At 48.2% G+C, this 17,372-nt stretch overlaps 1 protein-coding gene across 1 annotated transcript in view; it reads left to right on the top strand.

Annotated features, from left to right (window-relative positions):
* Nucleotides 1-17,372, top strand: part of ADAM12 (ADAM metallopeptidase domain 12) — a 298,271-nt gene that overhangs the window by 171,117 nt on the left and 109,782 nt on the right. Inside the window, exon 6 of the mRNA XM_023533770.1 lies at nt 13,949-14,025. Coding sequence (XP_023389538.1) covers nt 13,949-14,025 — 77 coding nt within the window. The remainder of the gene's footprint in view (nt 1-13,948; nt 14,026-17,372) is intronic.

Raw genomic sequence — 17,372 nt, 5'->3', positions numbered from 1 at the left:
TAGAGGGTGAATAAAAATAGTATATCAACCCAAGAGATGATAAGAAAGGAGAAAGAGAATTTACAAAGAAGTAGAATAAATATAAAACAAACTAATAAGATAAAAATGAGTCAACATATTAATCTCATTGTACGTAAATGGATTAAATCTGTCAAAGTAAAAACAGATTATCTGCTTAGAACTTAAAAATAAAATTCAGCTGCTTAATTTTTGCAAAATTCACCCTCAAAATGCAAAATGGTTATCTTAACCCAAAGAAAGTTACCGTAGTGCTGTGAATATCAGACAAGCTAGATCTTAAGGCAAAAAAAAAAAAAAAAAGACATTATTAGGGATAAAGAGAGTCATTACTTAATGATAAAAAGAACAATTGAAGAGAATGGTAAAAGAATTATAAACCTATATGTACCAGCAAAATAGTCTCAAAACATACAAAGCAATAATTGGGAGAATTGCAACAATAAATTGAGAAATCTACAAACAGAGGGAGATCTAGATATACCTTTCTGAGAAATGAAGATTTTTTAAATGAGCAAAAATAAGTGAAAAGGTAGACCAAAAAAAATTGAGGGAATCAATTAAACCAAAAGCTGATTCTTTGAAAATATGAATAAAATGGCCAGCACACAAATTTAATCAAGGGGCGGGGAAAGAATTGCCAAGTAGACAATTTTAGAAATACAAAGAGCAATGTAGCTATTGTTATACAGAAAGTTTTTTAAATTACAAGAATGTTATGAACAATACTAACCATTTTTTTTTCAATGTAAATTCTTAACGGTGGTTCAAGGTGAAATAGAAAAATTTAAATATAACTATATAAAGAAATTAAATCAATAATAGTATTTCTTAAATCCACCCCAAAAACAACATCAAACCCAAACTATTTTATCAGGTGAGTTTCGTCAAACCTATTAAGGAACAAATAGTTTCTGAGAATTGAAAAAAAAATAATTTAAGGCAGGGAGAGAAGAACTACCAGGGTTAGAAAAAAGGCGTGCACAAAATCATATTATAGGCTAGTTTCAATTATGAACATAGTTGCAAACGTGCTAAGGTATTTGCAAACCATACCCTGCACATATTTTAAAAAATACTTTATGACCAGATGGTACTTAGCTGAGCAATGCAAAGATAGTTCAACATTAGGACATCTAATATACAATTCCGCATATTAATATCTTCAGATGAAACGTTTTATTATAATCGATATTATTTTTTCAATTATAATCTGCACTATATATTACATAGATTATAAGAGAGTTCGTGGGTGGGGAATATTTCTTATATCTCCGTTCTGCTCCCAAAGAGCCTCATGTAGCATCTCGCATACACTAGGTTTTCAAAAAATAATTCATTTAGCCATTGCCACACGTTAGGCCAGCCGTCCCCAACTTTTGTGGCACCAGGAACCAGGGCTCCTGTGAGAATCTAATGCCTGGTGATATGAGGCGGAGCTGAGGCGGTGATGCTGGCGCTGGGGAGCGGCTGCGGATACAGATGAAGCTTCTCTTGCTCACCTTCCGTTCACCTCCTGCTGTGCAGCCCAGTTCCTAACAGGTCATGGACCGGTACCGGCCCACAGCCCAGGGTGTGGGGACCCTTTTTAGGTGATGCCATCCAGAATTCATTCATTCATTCACTCAGTAAACACGTATTAAGCACCAGACACTGTTAGGCTTGGGGATACAGGTTGAATGAAATATGCTCCCCAGCATATAACTTCTGCTGGAGAGGCAGGGCATTAAAAAGACAAAAATTATTCTGTTTTAATATAATTGCTACAATAAGAGGTATGCACAAAATTCCATTGGAACTTTGCGTAGGCCAGGATTAGTTTTAACTTATTGAAGGCCATTTCACCGAGAAAGTGCTATTTAATCTAGTTCTTTAAAAATGGGTAAAGAAGAGGAGAAAGATCGATGTGAAACCCTTTTGTACTGAGGCATTTTGACTTTATCTTACTGAAAATTGAGAGCCAAAGAAAGTTTTCATGCAGGGGACTAGCACGTTCGGTTCTGTGCTTGAGAAAGGGTCTCCAGTGTCAGAATGGAAAAAAGATTAGTAGGAATGCCGGTAGACAGAAGGCAAGGAGGTTCATCGAGGGCCTCTTGTCGTTGATGAAGCTTATGCCTCCAGAAGTGGATCGTGCGGTGGATGGAACTGGCCAGGGTCAAGAAAGCTTGAAGAGGCAAGGCTGGATAGTGAGTGAGGGGATTGTCACCTCTAGTGCTTCACTTCGTTTAGGCCATCGGGCGAGTGACCGGCTTCCTGCTGGCGCCGTTAAGAAGCAGTCGTTGGCCTTGGAGGGCAGAGGGGACGATGAGCACACGTTCGTCTCCGTTGAGTTTGTAGCCAAGTACATGTGTTCGGTACAGTTGGATATGTGACTCCGGAGACAGGAGAAAGATGGAGGCTCAAAATGAACAGCCGAGGACCAGGCTCAGACTTAGGTAACAGTGATGCCATGACTTTCTTTCTTTCTCTTTTTCTTCTAAGATGATCTCATTTAAAATAGGCTTTTAGAGTTAGCGCTAAGGCTGTCCTCACAGTGTAAATTGTCGTTCCCAATAGAGAGAGGAAAAAAAGAGACCCCAGAAAGACTGTGACAGTAGGCTCGGGTCTCCCAGGATCCGTCATGTGCCATGGTGGGTGGCGCTTGTCTCATGTGGACATATCCGGAGTGTGTAAGGTATGCTTCCAGCGTGATTGTCACCGTTTCGTGTCTTCTGTTTCGGTCTCTCTTACAGATTTTCCTTTTCGTAGGCAATTTTTGTCCTTTTCTCTCATTTGAGAGGAAACAGAGGGTCCACCGCTGCCAGGTCTGTTCGGACTTGAATCGCAAGGGCTGAAGGCTACAAACCCAGGCATCTTAGAAACTCGCCTGGGCGGATGGGCATCAGAGCGTTCATCGTGGTGGTGTCTGTGTGCTGGGAGACTCTCTGTGTTCTGTTCTCTATGGTTGTTGCGTGTATGGGGCGGGGGGCGAGGAGGGGTGTTACGTTTTCTTTCTCCTCATTTTTTTACCAGGTGACTATACAGAAGGACAAATGTCTGTCCCAGCCCTTACTCCTCCCGTGAAAAGAGCTTTTCAGGGAGAGGAAGGTGGGAGAGGCAGGCCTGACACCCGCTGGTTCCTGCAAACTGTTGCGGGGGGGGCGGGTTCAGCCCTGGCTCAGAAAGGCCACCTCGCTGGCTCTGCCATCCTCCCTCAGGCAATGGCAGCTTAGACGTGCCTGCTTCCTCCGTGAAGCAGTCAAAGCAACAGTGAACTGCAGCCCCGGCTTCCCCAAGGTGGTCTGAAGGCTTGGCCAGCAGCAGGATGGGGTGGATAAGAGTGGGAAATTCCTGGAAGCCTCACTTCTGCTCAAGTCTAAGTCGCATCCTCTAACAGAATATACTAGAAGCCCGTTGTTTAAAGGAAATTCAGCGAATACTGCATTTTGATCTTCATCTGACTCTGAATCTGGCTTCAGTAGGTAAAGCAACCTACAGAAGCTGGGTTAAGGGACACCCCAAACTTCCAGAAACAACAAGCACATACTACTTGTATAATTAGGAAAATGCTGACTTTCCTTGTAATCCAGCAGCTAGCTTCTCCCTCCCTTCAGTGCCTCTCTGAGCCGTCAGCCACGTGATGGAAAGCAAAGGAATGAATGGTCTTGTTCACCGAATAAAACCCACGGCCCTAGGCAGTGGGTCCCGGGGCAGACCCTGTAGGGGAGCAGGCTCGCCTTGCCTTTCATGGTAAGGAGACAGATGCAGCTTCTGCCGCTTCGCGGGGGTTGTTTTGATTGAATCAGGCTGGAAAACAAAAAGAAATGTGCTGACTCATCTCCTTATCCCCTAAAGTCAGCACACAATAGATTTTCCTAAGTTTAAAATTATATATAAAATAAGAACCACTTTTTGGCTATAATGTCCTTTTTTTTTTTTTTTAATCTCTCGACAATCAGTACAGGCTGGTTGACAAGCAGAGTAGTGGCTGATTTTAATTCTGGAATTGATCACTGGTCTTTCATCTCTCTATTGTCCTGACAGGATGAAATATTTGTGGCTTAATCCTTTGCTGGCCACATCTAAGGGAAGATTATGTTTTATATTGTCACTTTTAATAAGGCCTGTGGGAGACAGTGCACGTGACGTTTATGCTATTTACATCCCAAAAGACAATTCTGGGAAAGGCCAGAATGGCCCTCCAGAAAGTCTCCTAAATGTCATCAGTGCTTCGGCAGAAACGCATCCATGTACCCATCTGTCACACACGTGTACGCGAGCACATGCGTGGTGCCAGGCACCGTGACTGCCTCTGAGAACACAACGGGGATTAAATACAGACCAGGGGCCACGTGGGGCTGGACGGAGGAGAATGACATTTTTCTAGGAATCACAGACTTCGCTGAAATCTGTGCAAGGTATGCTGTGGGAAAGGCTGGGGACCGTGGAATGCTCACGGAGGGAGGACCATGTTGCCTGGGTTGGGTTCTGGAGGCTGAGGAGGCATGAACCGGGCATGACAAAGGGAAGGACATCCGAGGCCGACGCCGAGTTTTACTTGGAGGTGAGGAAGTGTTGAAAAGCTGACGAGGGCCAGAGTGCGGAGCACTTGGAGGTCCTGGTGAGAAATCTGCTTGCTGTGGTCGAACGCTGGGCGGCCGCTGGAAGGTCTGGACCAAGGAGACGCCGTGCACAGGTGTGGGCGTTGCAAAGCCCCGCCTAGCGGCATGAAGGTGATCACAGGCAACGAGCAGACATGGCGCCAGATCAGGCCGTCAACCCTGCGGGAGAGCCGAAAGCCGAAAGCCCTGGGGAGAGGCGAGAGCTACTGGGATCCCAGGGCCATGGAGATGGGAGGGAAGGAAAAAATGCCAACCTTGTACACATGAGCAATGCCCAGAAGGCTTCTGTTTGTGGTATTGTTTCTCACTGAGACATGGATGAAACATTTGCTGTGACAGACATCAAAAGGGGACCAGTCAGCGTTGGCTGAGCTTGGCCATCAGATGGACCTGGGGTCCACGACCTGGGTCAGAAGCGGCGTTTGGGTGACATTCCATCCATTTCCACTGTGGTTTCCTATCACGAAGGAGGAGAACCTTCTGCAGTTGGCTGGGCCTGGCCGTGCCTGGGCACAGGGGCGTTAGGGAGCCAACCACATTCAGTTACAGCTGGAGAGCAGCCGCGGGGAGGCGCAGACGATTCTGGAGGCAGGCGGGGAGGCGGGGAGGCGGGGACCGTTCGCAGTTCGAACGTGTGCCAGGGGTGAGCAAGGCCCGTGTCGTTCCTGCACCGTCTCTGTGCCCCGCACACATCTGATTCGTCGGCTCTTCCAGGCTCCCGCTCTCAGACGGCCGCTTGGTCCTCTCGCCGACCGAGGCGCGATGCGGTCGCAGCACGTCCGGCACTGGTTTCTGCTCCGCGGCCGCCTCACACCCCTCCTCGCCCGCCGACACTTCTGCTCCAGCTCTGGCCTCCCCTCCTGCTCGACCGGAAGTCGTCAGGGCCACCTGCCGTTTTCTCCCCACCTGCAACCTCACCTAGGTTGAATTCAGCCCCACTTCTGCCTGATCGGTCCTTCTAGAATATCTTTCTCTTTATGCCGTGTTCCATGGCACTCGTCTTTTGATCCTCTCAAAGCATCAATAGCTTCCCCAATGCCCCTTCAATCAAGTTCAAATTCCTTAGAGCAGTAGGCACATTCCACAATGGTGGCATACGCTATGTTTTCATGCATGCGTGCATTCATTCATTCATTCGTGCGCTCACTCAACAACAAATGCTTATTGAGTATCCAATATGACAATATGACAGCTAGCATTAAGTCAGCATCGACAACATGCAGGGCACTTTGCAAAGTGCTTTTTTATACATTTTTATGTTTGATCCTCACGATAAATCAATGTTTGCTCTTTTCATACCCAGCTGTGGACTCTGAGACAGAGAGGGGTTAAGTAACCAGATCAAGCTCAGCCTAATGAGGATTCAAACCCACACAGGACAACTCTAGACTCTGAGCTCCTAACCACCGCGATGCACTCCCTGGTTCACTAGGATCAAAACGCTGAAGCGTCTCTGTCTTATGTCCGTGGGTGCGGTGTCTACTGTAATGCAATGAGTCTATACAACTGTAGCAAGGTGGACTAGGGAACGGACTGGCATTCATTTGCAAAACGAGGCTCCTGACAACAAACACCTCCAGGGGAGAGCGGGGTGTGTTCTGCTGAGCTGCAGTCCTGGAATGTGGGGAGAGGACAGGCCCAGCAGCCCTCTGAGAATTCTCCAAGTGCGTTGCTGGGAAGCCCAGCCGAACTGAGTCAAGGTCCAGCGCTTTGTGGCTGTGTGAAGAAGCGAGGAGGACACATGGTCCCTGTCCTCAGAGAACAAGCCGTCTGACTGCAGATGGTACAGCGGGCCCGTGATGAGGATGCTTTAGGAGCTAAATGATGAAAGAGCCAAATCCACGTGGGTTTGGAATGAGGGACAGAGGAGCTCCAGGCTTTGGTGACCTTCCTCCTCTAAAGCTGCCAGGACACGGACGGCTCTGAGACCGGCCTTCTGTCTGGGGGCAGAGTGTGTAGAGCTCAGACTCACAAGCCAGGGAGGAGGGCCGCCCGGCCCCGAATCTCAGCTCGCACACTTAACCAGTCATGAACGTAAACATGAACCAGACAGATGCTGAACTTGGAGCACAGTCAGGCCTTCAGGACAGTGAGCCAGCTGTAGCCACCGCTCTGTTTTGATGATCAATTCGCAACAACTCTTAACCACCTTGGAGCACATGTTCCTTCTGAAGTCCCTCGTAGATCACGATAATGGAATGGAAAGCGGGCTCTGGGCAGGAAAGAGGTCGATGAGCTGTGCTGAGAGCAGAGTTCTTACGACGCCTGTGTCTCCATGAAATTGGGACTAGCCCCCAGCCCTTCCGTTCATCTGGGGGATCCACGCAAAGTCAAGCATTCAAGACGATTCAGAGCTGAGAGTAAGGAACCAATGAGGGAGGGTTCGAAATCAGACTCCCTTCTCTCGAATGGGTCAGTTTCATTCATTGGACAAACATACGCTGAGCTGGGATCCAGTGCAGAGGAAAATAGCCAGGTGGAAAATAGACCTTACAGCATAATAGATTTAAAATACATATTTCCATGTTCCAGATCTGCAATGTTTCACAAATCGCTTCCTCGTGCAATTTTTGCTTGATCCCTAAAACCCAGGGCAATGAACGTCAGTCCCATCTGGCGGTAGAAAAACTGAGACTCAGTGTCCCAAACCCCAGGATCCAGCTCCAGATCAGTCTAGGGCTCTCACGATGGCAGACGTGCTCCGTCCGGGCGCATTCGCCAGGAGACCCCACAGAACGTGAACGTGGCTTCCTAAGCACTGTTCTCTGACACAGGACTCCAGCGAGATCGTGTGCTGGCGCCCGGAGACGGTCCTTGATATGTCTGTCATAGCAGCTGGACATAGAGTGCTCTGGGCGTACACGTGTAGCGACTTACTTCTCAGCCACCCCGTCCCGTCCAGTCTCAGGGTTAAGCGTAAGGAAGCCCAGTCACAGGAGACCACGGGCTGCAAAGTCGCTTCTTCCTGTGCTTGAATGCACTGTCCCCTTGCTTTGGTCTCAAGCAAACACGCGGTATGTGGGGGCCGGATGAGCCATGCAAAGGAAAAATGCTGGACAACTGTCCCGCTGAAGTGCAGGTCAGCAACCGGCGCACATACACACACGCGTACATACACGCACGTGTACGCACAGGCACGAATACACATGCACACGCGCACATGCGCACACAGCACACACAAAACATGCACACAGGTGCACACGCAGTGCACACATGCACACACAAACACACATGCATGCACAAAACACATGCACACGTAGTGCACACATGTACGCACGAACACACACGCATGCACGGTCACCCTCGTACCCACCCTGTCTGCAGACCTTTCTGAGTTCGGACGTGACTTCGCTGCCTGGGGTCCCCTGAGTGACCCCGAGATGAGGCTCCGCCGTGCCTTCCATCCGCATTTGGATTTTAGGAGTAGCTTTTCTTTTCAAAAAGAGAGCGTCATGATGGCACGTGTCCATGGCAACAAGAGAAAGAGGGGAGCCGTCTGGCCTGGAGTCCAGAGGCCTGGGCGTTAGTCCCTGCTCCGCCGGTGACGAACTCTGCGGCCTTAGCTGTGGAACCGGTCAGGGCCTCAGTTTCCACATCTGTCCTGGGCAGGGGCAGCTGAAAGTGGAAGGCGGGCCTCAGACGGCCCGAAGCTTCTGTCCAGCTGGAACGCTGTGTGATTCGAGTAATAAGCCAAGATGCATTGGCCATCGCACAGGGTCCTTTTTAATCCCAGAATCAGCCCGTTTTTGTTAGCCGTTTAGCGTTGAGAATTCCTTTCTCGTCCTCTGGGGCCCGGGTAGCAGAACGCTGATGCTGCTTCCTGGGGCACAGAGTCGCGGGCAAGAGTCTTCGTTCTTACCCCGTCTTCCTCTTACCCACCGTTATATTTGATGGATAGTCTTAAACAGAAGGAAAATCTATTTTGCTGGAGTGGGAGAATGCATTAGGTTAAGTAATGAGTATGTAAAATACACAGTTAGAGGTTTTGTTAAGGAAAAGATATAATTTTGTGGTTCTGCGTGTTTGGGACTATTTTCTATGTTATGTTTTGTTGGTAGAAATAGAATGTATTGGATCAGCAGAACCAGGCGAAGATGTCTGGGCTCAAGCTCTCGTTACGGACATGAGCATGATGGAAAGGAGACAGCTCAGTTCAGCACCGTGGGGGCAACAGAAAGAACATGGGGTTCGAGAAAGCTCGCAGAGGTCTTTGTGCTCATCGATTGATCCGTGGGCCCTGGGCCACAAGACGTCCTTTGTCCTGATGGATGCCTGCTGCATCTCTCGCTGGTGCGGCCGCATCCAGATCCAACAAGACACGTGTTTTTACGAACTCACAAGGGCGAGCAGGTTCCCGCCTCTTAGCATCCATCTGGGGAGGCAGCCTGGCCCTCGGATATGGGGACACAGGCTCACCTGGAGACATTCCTGAGTGGGCACTGTTGGCCCCTGAGGCCGCTGCTGCCCACGCTGCTCCCTATGCCTCAGCCACCCCCAAAGAGGATGCCTTTCCCTCACTCCCCGTAACCAAATTCCCTAACCGATTATGTGGCACACGGTGGGCTGAGTATGTCATTCTGAGTTGTGAATTTATTTGATGACTTACCACATTATAAAAATGAAATCACATTGGTTTAAACATTTAGTGAATCATATTGAAAAAAACTTCAGGAAATTGCACTTGTCCTGGAGAATCTAGAACAGGAGTTCTGGCCATTATTTAGTAATCTAAGAAGTTAATCACTTCTTTGATTAGTCAGGAGTGAACGCAGGCTCGTTAGTCAGCTGTCTGATGGTAAATCAAAAGTAGTTTTAGAGCTAAGAAGGAAGTTGTCAGCTCCAGAGGCGGGAGTACTTAGGACCAGCTCATGGGAGCAAAAATCCTCCTCTTTTACGAGCAATAGGTTGTTGAACTGAGAATCGATTTTATATTAATTTGTACTAAGCTCGCGCTTTAACGAGCTTAAATTTCTGAATATTTAATTTGAAAATACTCTTCATAAGTAATCTGTTAAAAATAAATTGAGACTGGAAAGAAATAAGTTTGAAATGTCAGAGGTCAGTAATTAAGATTATGGTCACCATTTGCGTTTTTTTGTTTGTTTGTTTGTTTGTTTGTTTCACCAATACTTAACTGCCTATAGCCACATTTCACATTCTCTAAAATGAGGCAAATTCTATACCATAGGAAACCCCCCCAAAATGTATAACTGTCCAAACCCAGTGATTCTGGTTACCCCAGGAAGCCTGAGCTATAACATCGGCCGCTGTCCTCTGACTTTCGGACTTGTCCAGCTCTGACATGCCTGCCGGGTTCCCAGGACTGATAAATCCCTGCCCTGTGCAGAGCAGACCGGGAGCCTTTCCATCCAGGTACATGAATCCGTCGTGTCTAGAGAATCGATATCACACCTCCCTTAAGTACCCACGCTAGGGTTATCTAGAGAGGGGAGACCACAGAGGCTTTCAAAAGTTATTTCACATGGAAGCTAAGGAGGCAAGCTGGCAGCACGGTCCCCCATGGCCCAGCTGATGCCCGATGTGGCAGTCTGGGCAGATGTTCCCTGCCATGGTCCTTCGTGCATTCTTTCTGTCCTAAGCCACATGCTCATGAAGGATGACACCCTGGCCGGGAGTAGACAGGGCACCGTGAATGCCATGCTCTTCCAGAATCTTTTGACCCTGTCACCGGGGCTGCCACTCCCTCCCCCACTGCCCACTGCCTTCTCACGTGGGCAAGTCCCTCTCCCGCCTTTGCCCCGGACACCTAGCCATCTCATTCCTCAACGCTGTCGGAGGGTCAGAAAGCAGCCTACGAAACTTTCGTTGTTTGTAGTTGATATAATCAACAACACAAAAAATCTAAGATACTCTACAAACTATTAAGCTGATGTTTCGGCAAAGGATCTGATACAAGATAAACTTTAAAAAACAAAGCTTTTCTTTACATTAAAAATAACCATAAAATAAAAAAAAGATCCTACTCGTGATATCAACAAACATATATAATACCTAGGCAAAACCTAATGCCTCATGAAATAAAATAATCTAGCCTGATGAAAACTTTCCAATATCTATACGAAAAAAAAAAAAAATCTAAAACTAGACCAGAAAACATCAAAGCAGCTTTATTAGAGAGATATACTATATACATGGATAGGAAAACTATGGTAAAACTACAAATTCTTACTAGATTGACCTATAAATTTAATGTAATCCAAGCAAAAATCTCAACGAATTATTACAGAGCGTTAATTTATTCTAAAACTCACTTGAAAGAGAAAATAGGCAATAATAGCCTAGAAGCTTCTTTTGAAAAATGAAAGGTACCTAAAGAAAAGTTGCTCTCAACAAGTTTGCCGGGACAAGCGAGGGAAGTAAAGTCTTTTAATAAACGGCTGTGGTACACCTGGGTATCTACAGGCAGAAGAGTGAACCGTACTCCAGCTTCTAGCCATGTGCAAACGTCAGTTCAAAGTGGCTCAAAGATTTGAATGTAAGAACTAAAACTGCAAAACGCTTAAAAGAAAACAGGTGTAAATCGTTGCCACCTTAGATCAGGTAATGGTTTCTTAGGCAAGACACCAAACCATAACCAAAGAAAGCAATAGATAGCTTGGACCTCATCAAAATGATCAACATTAGTGCTTCAAAATACACGATCAAGAAAGTGAAAAGCCAACCCACAGAAGTGGGAGAAAATATTCGCACATCATATCAGAGAAGGGGCTTGTATCCACAATATATAAAGATCTCTCCCAGCTCAACAGTAAAGAGACAATGACCCAATTTAAAAATAGGCAAAGGATTCGAGTAAACATTTTTCCAAGGAGGTGTACAAATGGCCAATAAGCATGTGAAAAGATGCTCGGCGTCATTAGGAAAGTAAAAATCAAAACCACAAGGAGATACCACCTCACATACACTAGGATAGATGTAGTCCAAAGAATGGACAGTAAGTGCTGGTGAGGATATGGAGAATTTAGAACTTTCGTGCATTCCTCCCGTATCCTGGGAATGGAGAATGGTCCTGCTGCCCGGGGAAAACAGTTTGACAGTGCTTCACGACCTAAACAGAGAGTTACCGTATGGTCTAGTCATTCCACTTGTAGGTAATACGACCATATGCCCACGCGTAGGGTAGACCCAAGAGAACCGGAAATGTGTCCACATGAAAACTTACACACAGATGTTCATGGCAGCATCATTTATAACAGCTAAAAGGTGGAAAGAACCCGAACGCCCATCAACTGATGAATAGAAAAACAAAATTTGGTTTGTCCATGCAATGTAATTTTATTCGGGATGAAAAGGAAGTATCGACATCTGCTACAACATTACGTGTTCAAGGTTCATCCATGTCATGTTCAAGGTTCATCCATGATGAAAGAAGCCAGACACAGACTGTATGATTCCGCTCAGATGCAATGAAATGAGGAGAACAGGTGAATCCAGAGACAGGAAGTAGATTAGCGGTTGCCAGGGGCTGGAGAGCGGGTCATGGGGAGTGACCGCTAACGGGTCTGAGGTTTCTTCGGGGAGAGATGGAAGAGTTTTGGAATTAGGTAGTGAGGATGACTGCACAGCACTGTGGATGTACGAAAACCCCCCAACTGTGTGCTTATAAAAGGTGAATTTTATGGTATGTGAATTTCATCTGAGTAAAAAAAAAAAAAAAGAACTTACTCTGATAGCAACATGTACTCTAGATCCACAGTGACTCAGACAGTGTGGGCTTGGCACGGCAGTGACAAACAGGGGTGTGCCTCAGGGGAGTAGCTCAGGGAGTGAACCATAGACCTCTGTAGATCTTCAGCATATAACGAGGTAGCATTTCAAATCAGTAAGAAGAGGAAAATGATGGTGGAGAACGCTGGCTTTTGGTTCGTGGGGAAAGTTAGACTTCAACCTCATACCTCCACAAAAAGAAGTTCCAGATAGATTAAAGAGCTAACTGTAAGACTAGAAATAGACGGGAATAAAGGTCGACCTACATATGACCTTGAAGAAAGCCACTGTAAGCAAAACACAAAATGCATTAAGGGAAAAGGTAGATAAATCTGCCTCTGTAAAAATTGGAAACTGTACAACAAAAGCTATTGTGAGTTAAAAAGACATTTCTCACTTGATAACGGCAAAGGATGAATAGCCTGAATATATAAAGAACTCATAGAATCAATAAGAAAATGTCAAAATAACAAATGTCCTGCACCACTCCCATCTCCGTCTTTTAGTTGTCTTTCAGGTGATCTCAGAATTTTGTCCTCTTCCCAGTGACAAAGAGATAATTAATCTTGGCCCCTTTCCCATGGAGTTATCGGATTTCCTCTGCCACTGAATATTATATGGTCTTTCTTAGCAAAGTCAAGGTGGTCTTTGCAATTTTGTTTTTGTTGGGTGAATTAACTGGACACCAAGTCCTATCCTGGAAAAAGTGAATTATTATGGTCCTGAGTGAAGGAGCCAGTGCCAAGGCAGGCACAGAGGGGACGGGCCAAAACCCGTGTCCACTTCTCTTCCGCCTTAGATGATGCGGCCCTTTGCCAGCAGGACCGCTCACCCTGGCATTCAAGAGGAGTTGAATGAGGCCTGCTGTGTGTACTTAACCGTTTCCCGCTGGCCGGCCACTTAATTGGGGCTGCAACACAACCTTTATTCAACAATAATATTCACCTTGAATCTGGACAGAAATCTGTCTTCACTAAGCAAGTGTCCATGCTGTGGCTTCCTTTCGTAATCGGTGACATTACAATGTAGAATGTCTCAGGCATGGCACACGGGGACTTCTGCCTTAGACTTAGACGACCTTCCGATTTTTCTTTCCTGCCGAGTTAGACATCCTGCTCTAAGTTGGACAATTCAGTGAGGTCCCCTTTCTGTCTCCTCACGCCCCTCCCTCGCATCTGCTCGTCTGTTTTCATAAGCTGTAGATTGAGACCCTGCTTTATTCCATTTCGCGGTGTGTTTAAATACCCCCTGCCGCTTCGTCTCATTACAAAAGACGGTTTACCTGAGGCGAAAACGGTGATGCCGATGCGATTTGTTCTGCCGCTGGATGGTGTGGACCATTCGGCCTCGGGGCTTTCCTGCAGGGCATTAGAGAGAAGAATGGAACCAGATGCCTCTTAAAACCCTGTCAGAAGATTCTCCAGCCGTAGATCTCAGCCGGGTCACGTGGGGCTTAGCATTACATATTACAACTCCCGGCTCAATATTTTATGCAAAAGAAAATTCTATAGCTGAAAACAAGCGAAGGCGATCGGAGGCCGTGGGTGTATCGAGGTGGGCGAGATGGTGCTGTGGCTGAACTGACTCTCTCCTCGTTCCAGGGTCATTGCTTCTACCACGGGCACGTGCAAGGGTATCCTGGCTCGACGGTCAGCCTCAGCACTTGCTCTGGTCTCAGGTAAGTGACGGTGGTAATGACGCCTCTGATCTTAAGCACGAGCACTGCTCGTTCCGAAGCCCCGGGAGTGACCAACGGGGCCTCGCTTCATGCCGGCCCCTCGACAGCTGGCGGGAACATCGCTTACCCAGGATCGTGGCTCCTCCCTCGCGACGTTGTCAAAGTCCTTCTCAGGCCTGGTAGGTTGAGAGCGGCTGCCCCAGCTGAGTGTCAGCAACCGAGGATCTCGTGACTACCTTGCATTCACATGACTTTGATGCTTCACATTTCCTGGTGATAAAAGAGAGGACATTAGGTAGCTTTTAGGCTGCTTGCTTAATCAAAAGGCCTTCTCTCGTTAGGAGACAGAGTGAAGGAACTAATTCAGCACCGGTCCAATGCGCTGGTACAGGCATGGATCACAGGAGCTTTTGCCACGAGGCCGTGGCACAAAGCAAGAAACAGTCACCTCCGTCCACGGGATGACCAGCCCCGTCCATGCTCGCAGCCCCTCCTCCCAGATCACACTTGGCCCTTATGTGCTCCCCGGGACCCGTTTGTTTGACAAGTTTCCAGCTGCCTTGGCCTTTTCATTGGGTTTATTTACTGAGTTTGTGACCTAACCGCTTGCATCCTCGACGTCCTGCTTTGCTGTGGGCCGTGGCACCCGTGTGGCTCTGTGGGAGGGAGGACAGAGGGGCCTTGGAATGAAAGGCGGCTGCGTCCTGTGTGTCAGCGGTAACGGCCACGGCTTTGTGAGCTCAGTGTGAGTTATGGAGAACGAGCCTCTAGACACACATGACACGCACAGCATACACCCACCCAAAGATACACACGCAGTATGCCACACAGAGCACACCGCACACATCACACACACATCACACACACGACATGCACCGCACACCCCCACCCAAAGATACGCACACAGTATGCCGCACGTACCACACCACATAACAACACACACACCACACACAGCATATACCCTATACAACACACACAATATACCACACCACATGCATGACACACATACCACACACACAACACACACAATACCCCCCACAAAAATACACACAATATACCATACATATGACAACACACATCATGCACACACAACACACACAGTACCCCCTACATACAAATACACACACAGTATACCACACGTGCTACGCCAGACACATGACAACACACACCACACACACAGGATACACACTACACATCACACGCAATATACCACACCATGCACATGACGCACACCACACACAATACGCCACACACAAAAATTCACACAATATACTATACATGTGACACCACACACATGGCAACACACACCATGCACACACAACACACAGTATATCACACACGACACATACGTACTGCACCACACACAAGGTACCACACACTCTGACACGTACGATATACCATACATGACATACCCCCACACACACATTACAACACACATGCAACGTGTCACGCACAAAACAACACACAACACACCTTGCACAACTCACCATCATAGCACACTACACACACACAAGACACAAGCCAGGCAAGCCCCGCAGACGTGAGTGACATGAGGACTTCGCTGGCCTCCCCACGGTTTGCACAGCAGCCGATGACAGGCAGGAGCCTCACAGAAGTGACCGGGGGTGGGCGCCGTTACTGCTACACGTGCCGGGCATTTAACAGACGTCCGTCCCGGGACTAGGCCATGCCTGACTGGCAGCAGCCATCTGTGACTAGAATCCTCTGGTGTGACGCGGGACACCCGAGTCCAGCAGGCCTCCCCAATGGCATCGAGCACGCGTCCCCCCCAGACCACCATGCGTTCATGACGCAGGTCACCACACGCTGTACCGGGGTAACGCGAGGCTGTCCCCCCCCCCCCCCCGGCCTGGGCTCCGCCCACTTCCACGTCCAGCATTGTGGCGACGTCATCCTGTCGGGCTCACGTGGGTCAGGCCGCTTCCCGCAGCCGCCGCCCCACCTTGCCCTCCAGCGACGCGTGGTCCGTCAGGCCCGGGCCGGGCACTCAGGTGGCGTCTGGCTCTTGTCTCTGTGCCGTGACGACCTCGGCGGTGAGCGTGGCCGTGTGCGGAGCGGAGCGGGGCGCCTGGAGGAGGGAGCGCCGCTCGGGCCACCGGGCAGTCCTGCCCCCGTGTTCCCACCGTGGCTCCCCGGCTTCCGGCGCCCCGCAGAGTGTGGGGTGGTTTCCTCCCATCTTCCCTCCCAGGCCTCGATGTGTCTGATTTATCGTTAAGTGTTTATCACTGGAATCCAACAACACGGTCGTCCCCCTTATCTGTGGTTTCAGTGACCCGAGGTCAACTGCAGTCTAGATGTTAAATGGAAAACTCCAGAAATAAACAATTGCTAAGGTTTAGATCACGGCCCCTCCTTGTCCTGCTCCTTCCCACCCAGGAAGTGAGTCACCCTGGGCTGTCGCCTTCTCCTTACTTGGAAGCGCCCGAGGTATCAGGTCTGCTGTCGCAGTATCGAAGTGTCACGTTCAAGCCGCCTTCATCTTACTTAATAATGTCCCCAACGCCATCCGCATAACTGTCATTACGGTGCATTGTTACAATGGTTCCATTTTGTTGTTAGCTGTTATCAATCTCTTACTGTGCCTAATTGAACTTTATCGCAAGTGTGTATGTACAGAAAGAACCATAACACATATAAAGTTCAGTGTCATCCCCAGTTACGGCATCCTCTGGGGGCCTGGGAACGTAGCCCTGCGGATGAGGGGTGCTGAGGGGTGACCGTACGCACACAAAGTTAACCCTGGCCCCGTCTGCCGAGCCCTGCCCAGGTAAAACATGGCGGCACACACGGCGTGCCCCTCCTGTGCACAAAAACTCACGGTCAGGGATCGGAGTTTGCCTTTGTCTAGTTTTATAAAATAGTCACATCATGAACATCACTCTGTAGCTTGCTTTTGTCCCCTAGCCCTCTCTGTGTCTCCAAGTCAGAAAGGATAGACCTGAATTTCTTATTGTCTCATTTCACTGAGTGTGTGGACACACACACACACACACACACACACACACACACACACACATTTCTGCACCTGTGTTACTTCTAAAGAGAATTTCTGATGTCCCATTTGCATGACCCCATTGAACTTTAAAGCACCTGCTGATCGGATAAGGGAAGAGAGGTGTCTTTCTGTCGTCTGATGTGTGGCTCTCCAGCTATTCATTGATTCAGTAAGCATTTCGTGAGCCCTTTCCCGGTGCCACCAGTGAGGGAGGTGACGGGGAGCCGTGCGGACACCTGCAGGGACAGCATTCCTGGCAGAGGGGACAGCGTGTGCAGAGTCCCTGAGGCAGGAGATGGCCTGGGGTTTGCAGAGCAGCCAAGTGACACTA

This window comes from Pteropus vampyrus, unplaced genomic scaffold, assembly GCF_000151845.1.
Source record: "Pteropus vampyrus isolate Shadow unplaced genomic scaffold, Pvam_2.0 Scaffold111, whole genome shotgun sequence".
Taxonomy (NCBI): domain Eukaryota; kingdom Metazoa; phylum Chordata; class Mammalia; order Chiroptera; family Pteropodidae; genus Pteropus; species Pteropus vampyrus.
The sequence above is the reverse complement of the archived record's forward strand: the minus strand, read 5'-3'. Positions and strand labels throughout refer to the sequence as shown.